Raw genomic sequence first — 22,806 nt, forward strand, 5'->3', positions numbered from 1 at the left:
GCTGTATTGTAGGAATACTGTTAAGTGTGAAAATGACCTAAAATCACAATCCAGATGAAGAAAATACAACTTACAAATTGGATAAGGGATGTGTCAAAAATTAAAGCAAACGAACAAATGGAATCCTAGGAAAAGTGAAGTTATAACCCAGTCTCTTTTCCTTTTAACCTGTCATTATTGACAGTGGAATTGTCAGCATCCACGTGTTATACCTGAGGACCTGCAGGGTTATCAGAGCACACGTGTAGACTTCCTCATTTGGGAGATTCCTTTGATCTTCCTCAAGGAGCATAATGAAGACATACCATTATGTTAATTTCCTGGTTACACAATTTCCCTCAAAACTTGAATTTGTCATCCTCTTACTATTTGTTATTTTCAACTTAACATTCAGTTTTTGGAAATAAAGGGAGGATGATGATGAGAAGAAATGATGCTCAGAGGGAGATCCCTAGGTACCACCCCTAGGTACCTTAGCGAGATCCCCAGGTGCCTGTTCTAAGCCCTTTATAACACCCCGGTCACCTCATCCTTACATCTGCTCCATATGTGGTTGTCCTCTTGGGTCACCATTTTGTTAAAAAAAAAAAAAAAAGAGTCTGAAGCTTAAAGAGCTTAAGTAACTTACCCGGGCTACACGTCTCATCGAGCCAGCAGTGTATGTGAGTCCCCCTGCCTAACCCCCCTGCTCTCTTACCTCTGGGGTAAGAGTAAAGAAACCAGTGGAGGGGAGATCCTGCACCACCCAGAGAACTTTTCTCATTCATTGATTCTTCCGCTTTTCAAATGCTGGCTTCCCACCCATTGACTGCATGACACTGCACTGTTTCCCTGTAAACAGAAAAGTCTTGGAAATTAGGGCAACATCATTCTAAATAGCCACACATCCTTTCCCATGAACACAGATTTGGGTTATTCATACTATTCTGATTCACTTTTATTGGTAACATTGTGCATGATTTTTATTGCAGTTGATATCTCTATAAATACTGAAGTTGTTTTTTTTTAATTAAAGTGGAAAAATCTGCACTGCTCCATGCATTATAAATAGAAGTCACATGCAATGATCTTCTTGTTTTGTGAGTATTTGATAGCCTGAGATTCAGTAATTCTCACAGGATGCTGAGAGAGATCGGTTGGTAGATTTGCTAAGGCTGAGCTCACCCTGCTGTCTTCATCCAAGTCTGAGTGCAGAACCTTGTCATGTCTTGTCGTGAGCCCCAGAGAGTTCATTGCACACACTTCACTTGCCATTTGGGTGGACAGAATCCACTGACACTATGAAAGGGCTCTCCTGGGGGTAACTGGTTTCTCTCTCTCGTCCTCACTCACAGTTGAGCAACCTGACGGAGATCCATGACCAGATCAGCGGCATGGCACGCTGTCCCTACAGTCCCCAGCACAACTCCACGGCTCTCCTCACGGCCGGCGGGGAGCTCTACGCTGCTACGGCCATGGATTTCCCTGGACGCGATCCTGCCATTTACCGAAGTCTGGGCATCTTACCGCCTCTTCGCACGGCGCAGTACAACTCCAAATGGCTCAATGGTGAGTCTTACGGCCACTCCCATTTCCCATCTCATTTGTCTGTGATGCCTGGTTACCTGGTGCTCAAAAGTTGTCATAGTTTCTAAAGAAAAGCCATTTCTCCATTTTTCTCAAGAAATCAAAATGCAGCTTAGTTTGTGCTTCAGTGGAGAAAGACACGGCATGGTTCCTTGCCAGTCAGGAAGAGGAGTGAGGTTCTCAACACTGTAGGACATGATGAGAGGACTCATGTTGATATGAGCATTCATCAGACTGAAGCTGGTTTTGATATCATCGTTTGACGTGTAGGAAATCTGATGTCTCAAAGATAGCTGTAGATGCATGTGCATTCTCTCTTAACTTTATTATATATCAGGAAGGAGAAATCAGTAGCATTTTATGAAATTTTCAGACAACTGTGTAAAGAATGTGTTTGGCTACAGGTAGCTCTAAAAAGCTTGACCAATTTAAAAAAGGCATCAAGTCATATAACTAGAAGGTTGAGGTGGGGGTCTTCAGAGTTGCTTACTTTAATTGCCCAAGAGTTAGTAAGGACCAAAGTCCTGTCCCCACTCTCTCTGCCACCCCCAGTCAGTCCGGTTGGTCCCCAGGCTAGGTCTGCTCAAGGATGCAGACTCACCGCTACAATTTCTGGCTCTGCATCAGATCTGACAATATCCAGTGGAAGAAGAAGAACCATGTTTCTTGTGTCTTTTTTTTTTTTTAAGAAATCAAAACCCCCCAGATGATTTTCCTTCAAGCTTGGGCTAGAACTTGGTGACCTGCTCACTAAACAATCAGAAAGTGGTGCCAACCAGCCAAATTGCTGTGTACAATGCCCTGAGAGGAGTTCCTGAAATGCAGCCCTCTGTATACGTGCATGTTCATGTGTGCGTGTGGTTGTGGTTACACACACACTCACAAGCACAATATTATGGATAGATCTACGTGCCATTTGCAGTCTGCTCCTCAAGGATTTACTTGATGGTTTGCACAAAGTTGAAATCTTATAATTGCCCTTATAATATTTATTACCTTGAGCTTTCAAGTTCTACAAAGATTTACTGGCTTCTCGCTAAGAACAAGCTAATTATGTAGACCTGAGTTTCTCAGCCTCAACTCAATTGATGTTTTGGGCCAGAGAATTTCTTGCTGGGGGAGGGGGTTTGTCCTGGTTATTATAGGATGGTTAGCATCTCTGGCTTATGCCCATGATATGCAGCAGCATACCCCACCCCTCAAGTTGTGACAACAAATAGTTTTTCTAGAAACTATCAAATATCCCCTGGGGAAAAATTGCCTTTTGTTGAGAACCACTGGTTTAGAATGATCATTTATGAAGATGTATGTATACGTGTTTATAAACACACAGGTGTTTTGTCAAATAATATAGTCAAACCAACCATCACAGTTTATCTTTAAAAGACTAAAGGAGAGAGTGTTCTCATCCCGTTTCCTCAGCAAGTTGAATGACTGTGTGCTTCCAAAGGACATGAATTGTTTCCCAAACCACAGCAGTAACTAGACTTCCTCCGTTAACATTATTTCTGTTGAACCGGTTTCAATTGAACCTTTCGATTCTCTATAGAAGAAGGTCTCCTTTCTGCCCCGAAGCTTTCATCTGTGTAACTTGAAGTTCTTTCTATGCATGTGTTGACTTTTACTGGCCAGAATTTCCAGTTAGAAATCAAAATGACTTCTCCCCCAACCAGAAGCATTGTAATTAGAGTTTGCGGAACGCAAAGAGTAATAAGGAGCACGATTTCTTTCTTTTTCCAAAAGGGACAACTTGAAGAATATCTCAGAAAAGTAATTCAGGTCCTAGCATGAGTTAGCAACATTGGAAGGTCCTTTCCTTGCGGCTCGGACACCCAGCTGATCAGGTGCTCAGATTCTGTTAACCCTCTGGGTGGCATTCTTCCCATTAGAGAGTCAGGTGATGTCATAAGGATACAGTCACAGTGGGCATCTGTGTCCTAAAATCATACATGATGTTATCCAACAGATGCAGATGTTGAAAACATGGTGAAGCCGCCACTCTGCTCATAGCCTGTAACTCTCGCGGCACTGAGTGGTCCCTCTTTCCCCAGAGAGCACCCTCCCCCGCCCCCAACACCAGGAAGGCCCTCACTCCCAGGGCGAAGACCCAAGAGCCCCGAGAGCCGTTCCTGTGAGTTGAGTGTTCGTTTCCTCTCCCGGGTCCTGTTGGGGCACTTCCTTCTGCTGTTGAATCCGGAGATACCCTTTCTCCTTCAGGTTGGCTCTGGTTTTCTGCTCTGATTGATCCTCCACATCCAGGGTAGATTCTGGCCTCTGACCCCCACTTCGCTGTGTTTCTGCCCCGCTGCTGAGCCCAGATGCAGGGACATTTGTTCTCACTGACGTCCACACTCTGCATGCCATCTGCTCTCTGACCAGACGCCCTTGTCCCCTTGTGCTGTGCGCTGGAGTCGCCTTTCTCCACTATGCCCGTTATCCCTTCTTTTTTGCCATCATCTTAAATTTCTTGCCCTCTGGTGATGACCACCATCTTTCTGTAAAAATTCTCAGATCTCCTCTCTTTTCAATGAGACAGAACCACATAAAGAAACCCAAACATACCAAAGACAAACACTTTTAATTCTGCAGTGGTTGTGATATTAGAGCCCCTTCAGTGATGCTGTCATCTTCTTGTCCTCAGCTCTCAACTGACTGGAGGTCAAGGCACAGGTGTCAAAAATTGGAGATCGGAGAGTTGGGTTTCTTCTTGGTAGAGCTCAGTGGGCATGTTGGAAAATCCCAGAGCTGGCGCATCAGGAATGGGCAGATTACGATCTGCTGAATTAAGAGACACAAGCTTCCACGTGGGGTCAGCAGGTAGCTTCCTTAGCATCCAAGCTCCCATTTGAGGACGTGAAAATCCTGGGGCTTTTTGATTGAAGGTGCAGTTTCAACACAGTCACTCAAAAGAAGGAAAGGCACAAGGCTTATTAACTGTAGATCCCAGAACTCGGGCACCACGAGCTGGGAAGGTACAGTCCCCCATCCCAGGCCACCAGCAGGAGGTAGAGAGCGGGGTAGCAGACACCTATTCGCTTACCAGGTCGCCTGCACAGAGGTCACTGTCTTTTCCGGGGCTTAGTGGTCATTGAAAAAGGTAGGGGTGGAGGCTCTGCAGGTGGGAGGACCTGTGGGTGAATCAACACCCGGCCATTAGGGAGGCTGAACCGTCTCAATTATCGGCTTCCTCATCTGCAAACTGGAGGTAACTAGTGACACACAGTAGGTACTCAAGAAATAGAAGTTACTGTGAACTCCTCAAAGTCTGGTACTACCTCTGATGTGCAGTGCACAGTGAGTCCATGTTTGTTGATTGACCGAATGAGTGACCATTTTGGGCTGTGGTTGCTGTTTCCTGACACCTACCGGCCCCCTCGTTCCCCCTCTTTCCCCCTCTTCCCTGACACTGACAAGCGTCCTCTGTGCTCCCCCGCTGTGCCACCCGCCTCCCCTTGGGGCTGGTCCCTCCGCACCTTCCTGTCCTGCTGCTGCCACGTGCCGGTCCCCAGGCACATTCACGTCCCTGCCCAATCCGTGGCACCTCCAGGTGTTCTCAGGACTCAGGGTCCCTGGGAGGCTATCACTCAGCCAACAGCTGCTCACATATTATGAAAAATGGAACTCATGCCTTTGTTTTGGGCATTTTCCAGTTGACTGCCAGCAGAGCTCTGTGGGGAAGGCGGGTTGTCTCAGCAGGGGAGGTCGGGAGGACAGCAGTTAACTGTGGTCGGCAGAGTTTGGGGGTTTCGATTCACTGCAGGGGTTACATCGTGTGCGGGATAATTCACCTAGACGTGGAGGTTGTCCCTTTCTGTAATTGTATGAATTAACTCCCGTGGGGCAGACTCACGGAGTGACTAGTCCAGAGGTCGCTACAGTCCCTGTTTGCCTGTGTCAGCACCGTGCCGGGCCCCTTCCCACCCAGCCTCCAGCCAGCCAACAGTCGGGCACTAACCAGTGCCATTTCCTCCAGCCACGCCTCCAGTGACATTGCGGACCGTGGCTGCGCTGGTTTAGTTTGTCCCCCAGGGCTGCTGGGATGAAGCCCTGCAAGCTGCGTAGCTTAGGAATATATTCCCTCGGAGTCCTGGAGGCGAGAAGACCAAGGTCCAGATGTCGGCAGAGCGATGCTCTCTGAAGACGCCAGGGGAGGACCCTCCCTCACCTCTTCTGACTCTGCAGCCCTAGGCATTGTTGGCTTGTGTCCGCATGTTGTCACATGGCCATCTTCATAGAAGAGCACCAGTCATATTGGATTAGAGACCCACCTTACTGCAGGATGACCTCGTCTTATATCTGCCACGACCCTATTTCCAAACGAGTTTGCATTTAAGGCACCAATATATCTTTGCGGGGGCATACAGTTTACCCATGATAGTGTCCCAATCAGGAAACACTCAAATGAAATCTGAAAGTTCAGCGTCTTACTTTCTGACGACTCTCTTACATCGCTTTCTATGCTGTGAGCACATCCTCTGCCCATCCAGGTGTCTCAGCTGTGTCCTCCTCACTGCGGGCCGGCCCTTGCCTTCTTGTTTTCATTGAGAATCCAGACTTGGCAGGGAGGGCTCAGGGAACTGTCGTCTTTGCCCAGGGCAGAGCTGGTCTGCACCTGTGTCCTCCTCCCGAGCTCCAGAGCGCTGGTGCGGACAGTCTGTCCACAGAACTGCTGCCTTGCGTGCTGAGCACCCCTCCTCACCCCAGGATCCCTGGGGAAGTGCCTCCCCCCTCGGCAGCATTCTGAAGCGGATTTCACCTCTGTTCTTTGAACCACCCCCTCAAAGGAGCGCAGTGGAAGCTTGGCAGAAATGAGCGCACTGACCTTACAGGCTAAGGGAAGCACAGATGCTCTTCAGGGTGTCAGAACACGGAGACAGAGCAAGTCATGGCCCTTAGTGACCCCAGCGTCCCAGGACCCCCTGTGCTTCGGGGCTAATCTTCAGGCAAATGGTGATCTCGAGCTGTCCAGGGTGACGTCTTGCCAGGGTTCAGAGAGCCCTGAGTAAGGACCCACCAAGCCTCTCGCCTTCCCACCACACCTCCCAGAGACCCAGCATAAATGTACGCCGTAGTTCCAACAGCTTGCCTTGCGCCGGCGCAGTGCCTCGGACCTGACGCCAGAGTGCCAGGCGCAATTGCTCAAGACACCGCCAGCCCTGCGGCTGCCCACCCCTGCGGGGGTGTCCCGCCTGCGCCGCTGCACCAGCGCAACAGGACCCAGTGGCGGCCGGGCCGGCGGCTGTCAGCAAGGGCAGAAGGGAGGCGAGCAGGCCGACTGCGGACACTGTCACTGGGTCCTCTCTCTCCCGGCCGCCGGCGTGCTCTGGCTCCTCCCGCTTTTTCAGCGCCGAGCCCTGCTGCTTGGCCGCGTGCGCGCTTGGTGCCCTTTGAGGGGGAGCGTGCAGCTCCGGGCTGCGCCGCGCCTTCCTCCCGGGGCCTCTCCGCTCCTGCTGCTGCTGCTGCTCTTCCTGCCCTGGGCTTCTACCTCCTCCCCGATTCCCTCGCCTCTGTAGCTTCAGCCGAAGCTTCAGTTTCCCCCACACCCGGCTGGGTCCCTTTCGTCCCTTCTTGACATCTTGCACGATTGTGTTCGCCCCACGATACTGGGGCCCGTGGTCACTGTCCTGATCGAAGGCCACCAGAAGAGCCCCCACTTCCCCTGCAGAGAAAGCCGCATTGCTCCCGGCCGGCCGCCCCTCCCTCCTGCCCTCCCTCCCTCCTGCCCTCCCCGGGCGCCCTCTGCTTCACCTCTTAAATGCTGCACACTGGCTCTTCCTCTCTCCCAGGGAGCAGCAAGCGTTTTCTATAAAGGGCCGGAGAGTAAGTATTTTAGATTTTGCAGTCCATATGGGCTCTGTTGCAGTTTTTCTTTTTTTTTTTCTTTTTTTTTTATTGAAGTGTAGTTGATTTACAATGCTGTGTTAGTTTCAGGTACATAGAAAACTGATTCAGTTTCATATATACATAACTTTTTCAGATTCTTTTCCATTATAGGCTATTATAAGGTATTGAATATAGTTCCCTGTGCTATATAGCAGGTCCTTGTTGTGTATCTGTTTTATATACAGTAATGTGTATATGTTAATCTGACACTGCTAATTTATCCCTCCCCGTTTCCCATTTGGTAACCATAGTTTGTTTTCTATGAATATGGAGTCTGTTTCTGCTTTGTAAATAAGTTCACTTTTTAGCCTTTTTTAGATTCTATATATAAGTGATATATGTCTTTCTCTGTTTAATTTACTTCATTTAATATGATAATCTTTAGATCCATCCACGTTTCTGCAAATGGGATTATTTCACTCTTTTTGATGGCTGAGTAGTGTTCCATTGTGTATGTATGTGTGTGTATATATATGTGTGTGTGTGTGTGTGTGCCACAACCTCTTTATCCAATCATCTGTTGATAGACAGGTTGCTTCCATGTCTTGGCTGTTGTAAATAGTGCTGCTGTGAACATTGAGGTGCATGGTATTTTTTCTAATTACAGTTTTCTCCAGATATATGCTCAGGAGTGGGATTGCTGGAATCATATGGCAACTCTATTTTTAGTTTTCTAAGGAACCTGACAATTCTGCCATCACAGCATGAAAGCACCCATCACCAATGCATCCATGAATGCTGTGTGCTCGTAAAACTTTATTTACAGCAAGTGGGTAGGAGCTGGCCTGAGGGCTATCGTTTGTTGGTCCTTGTTCTATCTGGAGAGCTTTTTGCCCCCAGACAATCCACCTGGCCAGCTCCATTCAGTTTTTGCCTCTTTTCCATGGGACCTCGCCCTGACCACCTTTGAAATTACAGTTTTCTCTGTCTAGACCTCTTGATTCCTCTTAGCCACGTTCAACTTTCATCCTTATGTTATGTTCCTTTAGCACCTTGTCCCCTTTCCTCCACTGGGATGGAAGTTCCCCAACGCCTGGGGTTGTTTGCTTTGGTCCTTGAGGTAACCCACACACTTTCAACAGTTCTGGGCATGTAGTAAGCACCCAATGCATCACTTCTGAATAGATGAGTTAATAGATGAGTAGTTTACCTCTGTTTTTCTCACCGGTGAGTTTATGAATTCCTTGAGGGCAGGAATTAGATGTGAGCAATTTTTTTGTGTGCTCAGCATTTCGCTTAGTGCCTGAAATAGAGTTGAGTCTCCATCAATATTTATTGAATGAGTAAGAAATAAACACTTTTCACCAGGAGCAGAAATATGAATTCTGTTGTTAACAAAGGGAACGTGTCCTATTAGTTGTGACCCAGAATTAAAAGAGTATAGATTTGTATGTTTGAACTGATGCAGTTTCAAATATTTGAAGAATCTTCCTTTGCCATATCTTTGGAGTCCCATTTTCAACCATTAAGTATTCAGTCAGTTATCAAAGACAGTGTAATCGATTGGATAATGTTCTGGAGGCATTTGAAACATTTTATGATATGTTTGGTCATGAGTATAAGTTTCAAAATCGAATTTCTCTCTTGTGCCTAAATCACTCTTAAAACAAATTTATGTGTTTAGAGAAATACCTTAACAGCCTTAATGCGTTCAAATACTAATCGTTAATAACTCTTATTAAATGATTACTGTAAAGCAGGACAATAAATGTTTAATGGTTGAGGCTTAAAATAGAGAAGCTGTAAAACTTGCCTTCAAGAAACTGGCAATCAAATCGGGGAAACAGTAAACCTGTGAAAAGTTAATTTCCAAGTTAATACTGTACAAACTGAGTCTGTGTGCTCCGGGGGAGCTGCTGGGTTGCACATGGACTAAAACCTCCACAGGACTTGGGAAGACAAAGTCGTCAGTGAGCTTTACCAGCTCAGCATGGCCATCGACAGGGACACGGTCTCCCTGGCCCTCGGCGATCTGCTTGTTCTCCTTCCTAAGAGGCAACATTTGTCTTTCTCTGGGGTTGTCTCCATGACCCCCACGGCTTCCTCCGTCCTCTGAGATTCCAGCCTTGACCTCACCTTGGAGCAAGACACGCTTGACATTCATGTATCTTTTTCTTTTCTTTTTTTATGAGCTAATACATATCTAGTTAAGAAAACTTTTTGTAACAATCCCAAATTCTCCTGGTTTGAAATACTTCAATGATGTTACCCACACACTAAATAGACTCTTCGAAGTCTTTCAAATACAGTGATTAACCTCCAGGCGATGAAAGATAATTTACTTAGAGGGAGAAAAGGCCCCTCTGTGCTTAACTCAAGGAGAAATTGCTTCTGCTTATCGTGAAGACAGGTGCCTTGCTCAGCTCCCTGCTCCTCCCTGGGAGCAGACATTGTTTTGAGGGGGTCCAGACACACACGGCCAGGCTGGGGAGACTCTGCTGGGCTCCATCCTGGTGACAGTGGGATCACTCTTGGCCGAATCTACACAGTGCAGTCCCTGAAGATGTGAACACGCTGCACGAGGCTCTCCCTGGACAGACAAAATTTGCTAAAGCAGGAAATTCAGAAATGGAAGCAGAGTTCACAGAACAAGTAAATAAAGACTAGTGGAATGTGGGAATGACATATATATATATATATATATATATACACATATACATGTATTTTTTTTAGGAAATCTAAATGTTTATCAAGGGAAAGAAGCTCGGTAACACCGGGACTGAAGTCAGGACTGCATAGTCAGCAGCCTCGTTTTGCATTTTATCAGCCAGCATCTGAGGAGATGCTCACAGAGAGGCGTCACTGGGATCAGTGGACTCTGTACTGCAGCTGAGGGGCTGCACCCTGACAGCTGACTCAGGAACTTTAAACTTGCCCGAGTGGTGGGACACGTACTTGGAGCACGGGAGCAAAGTCGTGTGATGTGCGACCCGACATGACAAGCTGCCCTTTTCTCATTCTCGGGCTTGGTCAAGCCTATCAGATAGAGGGCACTGGGCAGATTGTCTTCTGGGGGACGGATGTATTTTGGAAACTGTGTTGTAACCCAGTGATCTTTATAGGATCAGGAAAGAGCTTACATAAATGGCTTCCCTGCCTGCCATCTGCTGGTCCGTGCTCACATTGGAGTCTCTGGTCCCTCCAGTTACTCCTGGTGCAAGGAGGAGTCATGGTGGCTGTTTACAACTTTCCAGGGAGATGGGAGACTCCACATATGTGTCATCTGGAATCCTCTGCACAGCTGTCCGAAGGAGATGACATTGTCCTCATTTACAGATGAGCAGACTGGGGTCAGAGGGATCAGCCACCTGAACCAGGGCCGCACAGCTGATGCGTGCACGAGTTAGGATTTGTGAACAGATCCTTCCCCTCCTATGGGCTCCCAGCCTCCCTTTTGTTTAGCCAACATCTTCGGAAATGACTTCATAAGCTGCTTCCATCTGTCTCCTGAGTCCACACTTTTATGCACATGTTGCCTTGGAAGACGGATATGGCGACTTGGGAAAAGGTGGTGGGTGTTTCCTGGATTGGTGAAAGCTCGACAAAGGAGGTGGAATGACCTGGGTGGTTAAACCCAAAGCAGAAGAGCTTATGGGGTTATTTAACTCTGCCCTTTGTGGGCAGACACGTTTGGTAGGGAGCAGGAAGGGATCGATTCTTGTGGTGCTCTTGGAAAATAGTGTTGAGTTCTGTCCTGGTCATTGAGTGCTGAGTTTCTGAAAGTTAGCTAGACACAAAATCCCTTCAGTCTTGTGGTGAAGGCTCTATACTTGCCAGTAAGTCATTTGGACTTTCAGTTTGCATATCTCAACAGAGAACAAGTGAATCCACCCTTCCTTCCCCCACCAAGATATTATGAAGCCAAAGGTACCAACTGTATACACTAAATCATATGGAGACCTGCATCCAAAATAAAAAAAAAATCCATACAAAGAAGATATGCCCCCTTATTGAGAATACAACATATTATGTAGAAATTTGCTGTGGTTACGTAACCACTCAGGGAACAGTTTCATGTTCATTATCCAGAGATCATAGCACTTTCCTGGTAACAGTACTGGATCACTCCTGGCAACTGGCATAATAATTAACATTGCTGCCTTTGCCTCTCAAAGGTTTTCCAGTTTGGACCATAAATCATATTGTCGTCTTGTTTATAAGATACTCACTTCTCTGTGTTTCAGCAAATTTGTTTCCATATTATTCTATTAAACTCTGTTTTCCTTCAGCCAGTGGCCTCTCACAATTTTTCGTTCGCTGCTGCATGCTTGGATAGTGTCATTCCTTGGTGTTTTCGTCTTCTGTCCTGCCCTGGCCCAGATCACCTCAAAAGACAAAGACCGAGCCCTCACATACGTTTACTTATTCTAACTGCATAATGGTGGAGTCCAGTATCTTTTTACAATTAAGTCTTACATGGTTTCATCTTAGTCTTTAAAACTATTTTATAGGCGTTAAAGTAGTTCTAAGATCTTTGAATTAAAGTTAATATTCCAATTAAGAAAACACCTAAATTTTAGGATTCTGCAGGTTAAATGACTGATTCCTAAAAGAAGTGAACCTATACCTTTAAAATATAATCAGGAAAAAATGAACATGGCCAGTAGAAACTTTCTGCTTTGAAAATGTTCAGAAATACATAGGCCTGAAATTACTTGTCACTAATCGAGCCTAGGAGTATGTGACTTGGTAGAACCTTCAGGAGATCGGCAAGGCTGCCAGAGGCTGTGTGCCTGGGATGGAGAGGGAGCAGACTCGGGAAGGCTGTCTCTCTGTCCCTGTGAGCTCGAACAGGCAGACAGCCAGCCAGTTAATGGAGCTCCTGTAGGCACGGAGAGAGGAGAATCCGAGGTGAAGACTTTGGGCTGTGAGTTTCCTGTTTGCTTGTACTGTTCCTTTTCTGGGGGGGTGGTAATTAGGTGTCTTCATGGATTTCTGCTTGGAGGAGGTACCGGGGATTGAGCCCGGGACCTCTTGGGTGCCGAGTGTGCACTCTACCCCTGAGCTATGTACCCTTCCCGCCTAGGGTTTCATGTTCATGTACAGGTGGCAGTTCTCATTCAGGAAGAGACAGTCTGTGCCCACGTGGTACAAGTTGCTCCTGTTTGAATCAGCAAATTTATGTAAATCACATGCTTTCAACAGGGCACATTCCCATGAAGAAGGGAGGAACCACATGTGGCTGCTGGGACCCCACGTCTAGTCCTGCAGTGTTTTAGCTGTGACTTTCTTTCTGCCAGGTGCTCAGTAAGGGAAGGGCCTGGGCTGCAGGGCCCGCGTTGCTGTGTCAGTGAGGACACGCTGGGCCAGTCCCACCCCCAGCCTCACCTGGCCACCACGACCACTGTGCACACACATGGGAATCTGGGCCATGCGCCTGTCTTTAAAGCTCTCAGTGTCTCTCCAGTGGCGGCTGAACTCCAAATCCCTCACCACGAATTGCTGCCCTGGCCTGGCCTTCAGCCAGCCACCTCTCCCTTTGATCCCTTTGTGCCCAGACTAGCGTCACACCCCCCACCTCCAACATTAGAGTCTCGGCATTAGCAGTCTCGGGCCGCTGTCTGTCCCGTGCTTGGCCTGGGGCCCCTTCCAACGCCACGTCTGTCCTTCCCCGGAGCCCCTCCTTTCTGATTCTTGACTTCTCCTTGCTGTCCTCGGCCCCCATGGTCCTCGTCGTCACTGCGATTGCTTGTTGGTCTGTGTCATGTTTGTTCCCTCACACTGGCCTTGAGGGTGTGGGCTGTGGGATCCCCAGGGCCCAGGACAGTCCCCGCAGCGGGTGATCAGTCAGTCCCTGATGGCGGAGAGGACCCTGGCTGGCATTAAAGCCTTCGTCTCTAACACGGACCCTCCACCGTGTTTGGTTCCAGACCCACTGAAAGGAACATAGACCCTAATCTGATACACAGAATGCAAAGGTAATGGATTAGCTTGTTAAAGAAATACTGATGACATGTTTACCAACAGGTGCATTTGTACTAATTTATGCATTTATTATTAATTTATATATTTGCTATTTATAGACTAATTTACATATGTAAATCAAGAGTGATCTGTGTTTTGATGATTAGCAGCCAAGTGGCAGGCACCTGCGTTCTCTGCCGTCGACTCTTACCGCGATACTGAATACTGGGTGTTGTCATCACCACTTTGAGAGGAGGAAACTGAGAGTGTGTGCTGGTAAACAATTGACTAAGTTCATACAGCCAGTAGATGGAAGTATTGAGCCATATATACATACACCTCAATACCAGACGTATGTACATCACAGACACGTATGTCCATCCGTCTGTCTGTCTGTCTGCTTATCTATGTATCTATCATCTACCTTTTATCTTTTATTAGAAATTGTAGGGAACAAACTTCAGTACATTAATGGCTCTTAAGCCACTTTTTACTTCATTTAATGGTACTTTAATTTACCCACTCTTAATAAATACCTGAATGAAATTAGCTTAACTTTGGAACCCTCTGCAGCACAATTTTATATCGCCAAAACAATGTGTGCAGTAGGGAGGGTCTGAAATCTAGGAATGCACACAGAGATGGTCCTGATGGTGACTGACACCAATAAACTAGGAAACTGAAGCCCTCTGACTCACTGAGTGTCATGTCTAAGGACTGTATCCATGAACTCCTTCTTATTTGTGAAATGTCTGGCTCATTGATCACCTTTTGATCACCTTTCAGCTTTTAATGTATGCATGTTTGAGTGTTCATTATCATCACGTGAAGTTCTACTAAATATAAATTATTTAAAGGGAAATCAAAGTAAATCATGAAATAAAACTTACAGTCCTCCTTTATTGGGGTGCACCTTGTGCAGATCTCTCTAATCCTCACAGCAAAGCAGGTCTTTCGTGCACCGAGTTGTCCTACAGGATGAAAGTGTATTCTGGGTCTGAGTGGTCCAGCCCGGGGCTTCAAGCTGGACTAGGCAGATCCACATCCCATACAAGCTCTACCCCTGCCGTCTTCCAGTCTGCCTTTGGCAAGGGTATCTCAAGGTGTCCTTTGGTTGCAAAAAAAAAAAAAAAAAAAAAAAAAAACTTATGATAGATTTTGATTCTAAGTAAGATTTTTGTAAAGTTGGAAAATTAGAATTCCTTTCTGTCTTTGATGTCCGTTCTCATCAATTTAGACAGACATTTCTCTTCAGTGGTCTGGTCAATCATGAGGTTGAACTGTTGAACGTAGACTGACGTAGTAGGAAGAGGAAGACGAGGGAGTGGGTGGTCCATCCGGATGCTCAGCGTTTGGTTTTCCAAGGTCAAAATCTTCTCAAAAATTCGTTCTTCTCATTAGACACGTTTATTTATATCTTGGGTCCCTTCACGGTACTCCCGTCTTCATGGTCACCATTAATGTAGGTAAACATGCAAAATAAAAGTTTTTGTATCATGAAACGTAATTCTTATAACAAGACACATTTTGTAGAATCCTCTGTAATCTATAACTCAGTGTGTTTTACAAACATAAGGAAAAAACAGCTTCTCCATCATAGGTTTATAATAAGCTTGATGTGTTCTCATGTCTGTGTTTATTCTGAATTAGCAGTACCTTCTATTCATTTGTAGCTCTAACAATAATGAACGAGGGATCTCTCTCTCACACACTGACATTCATTGTGGACAAGAAGGCCACTGACTTATGACTTGTTCAGTTCACTCAGGAGTGACAAATGCTAGCTTGTGATGGACTGCATTTTTTTTTTGATAGCATCTTTTTTTTTTTTACATTTTTATTGATTCATAATCATTTTACAGTGTTGTGTCAAATTCCAGTGTTCAGTACAAGATGGACTGCATTTTAACAGAGCTTCAATAATGGAAGGGAAATCCTATGCATCTTATTATCCTGCCTGGTGAGGTTCGAACACCCCCTACCTAGCTATGGATGGAATAGCTCCTTGGCCATCTATTTAACAATTATTCCTGCTTTTGACCTCTTTGGAAAAGGAACAGGATGCTGGCTGAGGTTCAGAAGGCTCTGGAGCTTCCTGGTGTGACAGCAGGTCACACAGTCAGGGCCCATCGTCATCCTGCAGGACCTCTGTGGGGCTGTAGGGTGTGTTTCCAAGTGTCGTTTAACTCCCCAACTAAAATAGCCTGCAATACATGGTGAGTTAGAGTCACACATATACGACACGCTGGGCACAGATTCTTCCCTTGTTTTCCCAGTGGGGGAAAAGTGTATTTGAGCATTTCTGGAAAGCTAAAAAGCTCTACGTCAACCTATCATAAAAGTAGTTTGGAGAGATGTTGGAGGCTCTCTGTGGACGGAGCAAACCATGGGCCAGTCTGCTTGACATAACTCAGTACCTACCACATGAGAAATCTGAGGGAGACTGGTCCGTGGACCAGGCTGTAGACACGGGGTGGGGACCCTTGAGCCACCAGCTCTGGTGGGCACCATTGGAAGCGTCATCTCTGAAGTTGGGACGAATGCCTCCTGACAATATTCTTGTCTAATAAGCCCTTGGATTGTTGCCTTTTTCCTCCCACTCTCTCTTTCTGTGGCATCCCTAATGTCTCTAATAGCTGCAAGGGAAAGATTCATCTGGACATCTGTCTTCCCCTCTGGTCTGTTCTCAGAGCCTCCTCATCTTGGTCCTGAGTAAACCTCGCTCACCATGTTGGTTTCCAAAGTGTTGCCCAGAATTCCAAGTCTAGTTTTGTTTTTTAACTTAGTTTTGTTGTTGTTGCTGCTTTTTGCTTTTCTGCTTATTTTTGTTTTAGGGCGAGGTAATTAGGTTTATTTATTTATTTAAAAAATCATTACTATTATTTTTTAATAGAGATACTGGAGATTGAACCCAAGACCTTTTGCATGCTAAGCAGACATTCTACCATTGAGCTATATCCTCTCCCATTTTTTGGTGGGTAGCAATTAGGTTTATTTACTTACTTATTTAAATGGCCATACTGGGGATTGAACCCAGGACCCTGTGCATGCTAAGCATGTGATCTGCCCCTGAGCTCTACCCTCCCCCACCACGTCCTATTATTGAATGTTGTTTACTGATTTCTTCAGTGTTGTGTAAAGGTGCAAGTGTACAGGCTCTGAGGTCAGACTGGAATCAGGACATAACTCACTCCCATGGCTAGTTGTGTGAACGTGGACAGATTCCTCAACCTCTGGGCTTCCGCGTCTTCATCTATAAAACAGGAGGAGTAACACCGCGCCTCCCTCTGTGATTCCCATGAGTTCAGTGAACGTGTGGATGGGAAGCATGTGGCGTGGGGCCTCACACCACAGTATTATTAACACTCCAGAGAGATGTGCAACTATAGATCAGCCTTGAGCTGGAAGACATCAGCAGATCTTTACCTTTGCAGCGCCTCGCTTCCTGCTCATGACCTCCGAGATCCTAGAGATACTCACGATGTGGTTTTCATGCTGTTTGTCCCCAAGCTAGAGCAGACGTGGGTAGTCACAAGGGTGCTTGATAAACCTTGTGGACGCTGCCTCACCCCTCATCCGCGTGTGTCGGGAGCTTTAGCAGACACACCTGTCCTGCATCTTCTGTCCTGTTTTCCTCATTTTAGATGAGGCGTGTTGTTGTTTGGATGATGGTGATGATGGTTTTTTGTTTGTTTTCAGTACAATGATCAAACTAGTCTGGGTATATGAAGCTGGATGCAGGACCTATTCTAAAATGATTCTGCCTTCTCTTCAGAATTAGACCTGCAGGCGGATATTATCTGTAGAAACAAATGTAGTTTTGTCATTGTTTCATATCATTGCTTTTGGGATCTGCTTCAGTTAATAAGTCTCTTTGGGAGACTCACAGTGAACACAGATTCAAAAATCCCCCTAGTTTTGCTTTACATTCCCCAAAACACAGCTCAGAGATGTGTGATCTCCTGTTTTTTTTTTTTTGAGCATCTTTCCAGGATATTAGAACATACTGAATATAGTAAATATTTCTAACTTCCATCTCATACATTTTAATGCAATCCAGGGCTTTTTTTCCTTAATATCCGTTTCAAGTTAAAGCAAGTGATCAAACACTATGTTTGACAGTTTATAAATTAAAATCAGTTCTTACTTAACTCTCTATTAATGTACTTCAGTGACTTAAGAACAATGTCATGGACTGCGGAGAAGAGCATGTTACATGCGCAGTGTAGAATATTTGTCACATTTTTAGAGTGTGAAGTTGAGATAAATTGAAACATTTTGTGATGACATCAAGTATTGATCGAAATTCCATTGAATTTGGTTGAAAACTGGCAACGGCCTTCCTGGACAGAGTAGTCGTCAGTGCCACCTCCGCATCAGCCTCTGAATCAGCGTCCGTGTTTCGGGGCTTAGGTGAGCCTGTGGGGGGTCTTACACTTCACATTAATGGGTCATCTTGTACCAAACATATTTTCAGTTGTCTTGCTGGTAACGTGGCTATGGGCACAACCTGATTGGATCTGGCAAAGCACAAGGCCAAGTGAATTGTCTCCCAGAACTAATCGTCCCTGAAATGTGTCCTTGTGGATACAGTTGTTGTGCGTGTCTTTCCGTTAATTTTGAACATCAAAGGTTACTGTCCTATTACCCTAATTGCGCCATAAAATGAGGACACTTGCTCACTGAATGGAAAACTCTTAGCAACAGAGAAAAGAGTAAGAATCAAACGTAGCTATTAGAGTTTTTAAGGGTAAGTATTAGGGCACATCTGTGTCTGAAAGGGGATCACCTTTATCATCCATAGACTCAAGTGGGAAATTATGAAGAGAACACTTTCAATGCTGTATATGAAATTCAGTTGAAAATCCATAACAAATTCCTGAATTCCTAATGAGCTTGGTGATTAAGTAAAGGTTTGCCACAATTTTGTCATTTCTAAGTCCCTAGTTAATCTAATCATGAGACCAGAAACCTTCCAGGCAATGAGTCCTTCTCAATATGCATCTCTCCTCTAAATGGATTCCCCAGAAACCAAGAAATGAGAAAATAAGAGTTGATCATCACATTTACATGGTTACCATAGTAACAGGCATTGCTAAAGCTAACGCAGAACACTCAGTTTAGAGTTTCAGTTCTTGTTTCAGTCTGCACAAATGAAAAACATTTTTAAAGCCCATACTAAAAGCACATAAATGGTGTCAAAGTCGTGCTCACGGATCTAAGTAAAATCAAAGAATTTTGCTGTTTTCTACATAAACAAACATGGTACTAGACTCCTATGTTCTGAATCACAGTCACATTTCACGTTTTTAATCTCATTTGCTCCCTCTCTTTCTGAAGGTTTTGAAAGAATATCCAGATCAAGTGCTATATATGGCTTTAATGTCTATTGCAAACTTTTGCTGCCCGTGTTTGATGGTATTAATGGCGTGGACCTAAGGGCTGCAGTAGGAGCTCAGGATGCTTCTGTGCAGAATCTCGCTGGTGATGTCCTGTCGCTTAGAACTGGTGTACTGGTTTCCACCCCGTGGCTGGGATCGTGAAGTCACTCTTCAGGCCTCTCGTTCCTTCTTTGAGAGTCAGGTTTCCTTCGCACAAAGTCTCTTCGGAAGAAACACTGATCAGGCAAGACCCCAAGGAGTAGCAAGTGGGTGTTGAGACTCTTCTCCTTTCCTATTGTTTCTAGAACCCAACTTTGTGTCATCCTACGACATCGGCAACTTCACCTACTTCTTCTTCCGAGAAAACGCCGTGGAGCATGACTGTGGGAAGACCGTGTTCTCCCGAGCCGCCCGCGTGTGCAAGAACGACATCGGGGGCCGGTTCCTGCTGGAGGACACGTGGACCACGTTCATGAAGGCCCGGCTCAACTGCTCGCGCCCTGGGGAGGTCCCTTTCTACTACAACGAACTGCAGGGCACTTTCTTCTTGCCCGAGCTGGATTTGATCTACGGCATCTTTACCACCAATGTGTACGTAACTGGAAATCATTTCTTCCCAGCTCTTCTGCTCCATTCGAATCAATCTACTCTTCTCTGACCTTTGAGGTTTACAGGTTGCTTTAAAAGTCATCTTTTTGCAGGGAGGGTATAGCTCAGTGGTAGAGCGCATGCCTAGCATGCACCAGGTCCTAGGTTCAATCCCCAGTACCTCCATTCAATAAATCAATAAACCTAGCTATCTCACCCCCCAAAAAACTTTTTTTAAAGTCATCTCTTTTATTTTGCTGGACTAACATCCAAAACAGATTTTGAGTCTGAATTAAATGTTACAAAAAGTGATGTGATTTCTAAGACTGGTGTTAGGAAAACTAAGCTAATCAAAAAGTTTTGATCGATCCTTATGTAATGGCCACATCAAATTATCCTCTGTGAATTTTTCCTTCCTGATTTGCCAGTGAGTGTGCTCTGGGCATTTTCTGAAATGCTGGAACCTATTAGATGTCTTTTTTTTTTTTCCTATACACAAGTCATGCATCTTCGCATCATGAAAGCAGCAGCGTTGCCTGGGAAGTCTGATGTTTGAGATAATGTAACTCTCCCCTGAGCCCCTGCTCATCTATGAAATACACATTCTCACGTTCCCACAGCTACATTGCAAACCATGGTTCTAGAAGATGCTAACTCAGGCATTTCTAAAATGACGATTCTACTTTTAAAATATTTTTGGGAAAAATAGTATAGAATTTTGTTTCTTGTGGGGAAAAACTCCTATCTTCCCAGCTGACACTCTCTGGGCTAGGTCAAGTGTATGAAGTTTCCTGACTTCAGTTCACTCTGTCTGGCGGAGGGTAGCATGACCCCACCTTTAACTTCCCTTCCTAGCTGATGTGCTGTGCTAAGACTCAACATGATCACACCCCACCCCCAGGAATCACAGGTGGCCCTGATGCTCGGGGGCCCTGAGCTCCACTTGCTTCAGCGTTGGCTGTGGGAATGGTGTGGGTGGTGCCGTGTGGGTTCTGCTTCGCATCACCTTTGAGAGCTCTCATCTGGTGATCTAACGGTTTGGACAAAAGCCAGATATTTGTATCCAAAGTAAAGGATCTGAATCAGGATGGGTTGAAAGTGCTGATAAAGTGGGTGGGATGACCAGCCATCCTGGTTTGTCCCGGAGTGCCCAGGTTTTAGCCCTACAAAGAGCCCTGCATCCCAGGAAACCTCTCAGTCCTGGGTGAACCGGGACAGTCGGTCACCCTATGATGTCTCCTCTGCTTCTCAAGTCTTATTAACTTACTCTTTCGTCTCTCCTGCATCAGAAGCCTGCCCATGAATTGCATTTCCAAAGAGTCACTTTATCTGCATCTTACTTCCCTGTTACTCTTCCCACTGCTGAGCTTAAGTGTTAATATTCCCCTAATAATAACGTTCCCTCCATGAGGAGTCTTCTTTCTGATGTGAAGTTAAAAAGAAAAGACTAAATGGATGGCTCCCTGCCCACCCCGACCCCACATGACAATCTTTACTGTAAACCTGGTTTTCAACCCTAGAGCTTATTTTCTCTCTAAATAAGTTTCTTTAAAAAAAAATCAATTTATTGTTTCTAAAGTTGATTTGCTTTCCCAAACCTTGTTGAAGAAATAGTGTGGGCTGCACAAGATGAATGTTCAGTGGCTCAGCTGACACCAATTTTACACACAATGGGAGCTTGGCTAGCTTAGCTGTTCATTCCCCCGGTTCCGGGCAAAGCCAAACAATTTGAAAAGTTGTAAAAGTTCTGTGTCTGGGCCATTCTGAGAGGGTGAATGGTCAATTTAGATACTCACAAAAATAAGTTGCAGACTTTTGCAGACTATTTGTTTAGTGTTGCAAGTGCCCATTGTGCTGGAAATCACCCAACATAGAGCGTCTGTACCAGCAGAAGCAGGATTGCTGGAGCTTCCCTCTCTCTCAAATCCTTATTCTCACTAGGTCTTGGGAACAACTTTCTGATATATCCATCTCTAAACCCAAAACACCTCCCGCCTCTGCTCCCCGTTGTGTCTCAGCCTTGCTCTTACCCTCCCAGGAGTGGTTGTGTTCTTGACAAGACTTGCTCCAAATTGAAAGAATGACAGTCCAAGGTCCCGGTTATGACCTGCCTCTGACTCGACAGCTAAAAATGCCCCGGCTAAGCTTTCTGGTGCTGATGCTCGTAGGTTTGGTTTATCCCTTTGCACTGGGGGATGGGGATAAAGTTCATTGTTCTAGCTTGTTAGTATGATTAATGCTCCCCCTGAACCGTCACCAAGCCAGGACCAAGGTGTGGTCACCTGGTCCCAGGGAAGAAGCCCCCCTGTACATCTCGCCAGTCACTCTTGCTCGGACAGAATCGTCTAGCTCTTACTCAAGTCCAGGCACGTGTCCGAAGGCTAATTCTTCCTTATACTTTTTGATTTCCTGTGTTTTTCTCTTCTGAGAATAATGTAAAAAAATGGAAAATTCACAGTATGAATAAGTTCATATTTTTCGTTTATCACTTTACTCACCAGCAGTGGGGGTAACGGGTTCTCCTCGCCAAACCCTCTTCTCTGTGCTCCAGCTTCTAGAAGGAGCACCCGTCCCTGCTCTCAAGGCTCTTACCTTCCCATGGGGGTGTTTTTAAATATTGTCCAGACAGAACTGTCACTGAGACAAATTCAAAAGTTTCCCCTTCAGAGCCAGCCCGTCTAGGGTTGAAGTCCAATTCCCCCATTGAGTGGCTGGGTGACTCGGGGCAGGTGGGTCTGGGTCCCACTTTCCTCATCAGTGAATTTCCTTACCTCACGAAGACCAAGTGAACTGGAGTTTGCAAAAGCCTTTAGAATGGTGTCTACCACCTCCCTGTTCAGTGTTTCTCCGACAGGTATAAGGCAGCCATTTCCATTTTGGAGTTTCTTGACTTTTCCTTTGATTCAGGAAAAAACAACTGATGAGTAAATGTAACATTGGCTTAGAGTATTAACATGAAATTTTGAAACCGTAGCTGAGCTCAAAATGCAGATTTCTTTAACAAAAAAACATGTATAGCTGTTTCCACGCCTCAGTAATAGGGCAGCAGACGCTGACAGTGCCTCATTCCCAGCCTTCAGTTCTGCACAGCTGGAATTCCCGACCACGACTTCAAGTTCTCCTAGGTCAGTGCAGCACCAGATGTTTCTCCCTGACCCTTTGAATTTAAAATGCTTTTTAAATTGAAAAATATGTACAAAGGGTCTCTGACAGGCATTTCTTGCAAAATACTTTAAGTCAATTATTCTTTTAAAGGATAACGAATAATGGCAACTGTCTTGGGCTTAAAAAAATTGGAGGTAGCAGCCTCGTTCCCCACTGCCCACTGCAGTAACCGGGCAAGTGCGTGGGAAAGGAGCTGCGCTAGACTCGTGATGAGAGCCCCTCTGCTGGAGGAGAACGTTTTTTTCCCTCCAGGAATTTTAAAGGCATGACATAGAGCTCTTCAAAATCCTTTGTCACTTCTGACATGGCTGGGTGAATT

The 22,806-nt window shown here is 45.6% G+C and overlaps 1 protein-coding gene across 7 annotated transcripts in view; it reads left to right on the top strand.

Moving 5' to 3' along the window:
• SEMA5A (semaphorin 5A) overlaps positions 1 to 22,806 on the top strand; it is a 449,868-nt gene that overhangs the window by 293,485 nt on the left and 133,577 nt on the right. For all 7 annotated transcript variants that reach the window (XM_072958863.1, XM_072958862.1, XM_072958865.1 and 4 more), the window contains 2 exons: positions 1,335 to 1,548; positions 19,040 to 19,325. In XM_072958863.1, coding sequence (XP_072814964.1) covers positions 1,335 to 1,548; positions 19,040 to 19,325 — 500 coding nt within the window. The remainder of the gene's footprint in view (positions 1 to 1,334; positions 1,549 to 19,039; positions 19,326 to 22,806) is intronic.

This window comes from Vicugna pacos, chromosome 3 (genome assembly GCF_048564905.1).
Source record: "Vicugna pacos chromosome 3, VicPac4, whole genome shotgun sequence".
Taxonomy (NCBI): Eukaryota; Metazoa; Chordata; class Mammalia; order Artiodactyla; family Camelidae; genus Vicugna; species Vicugna pacos.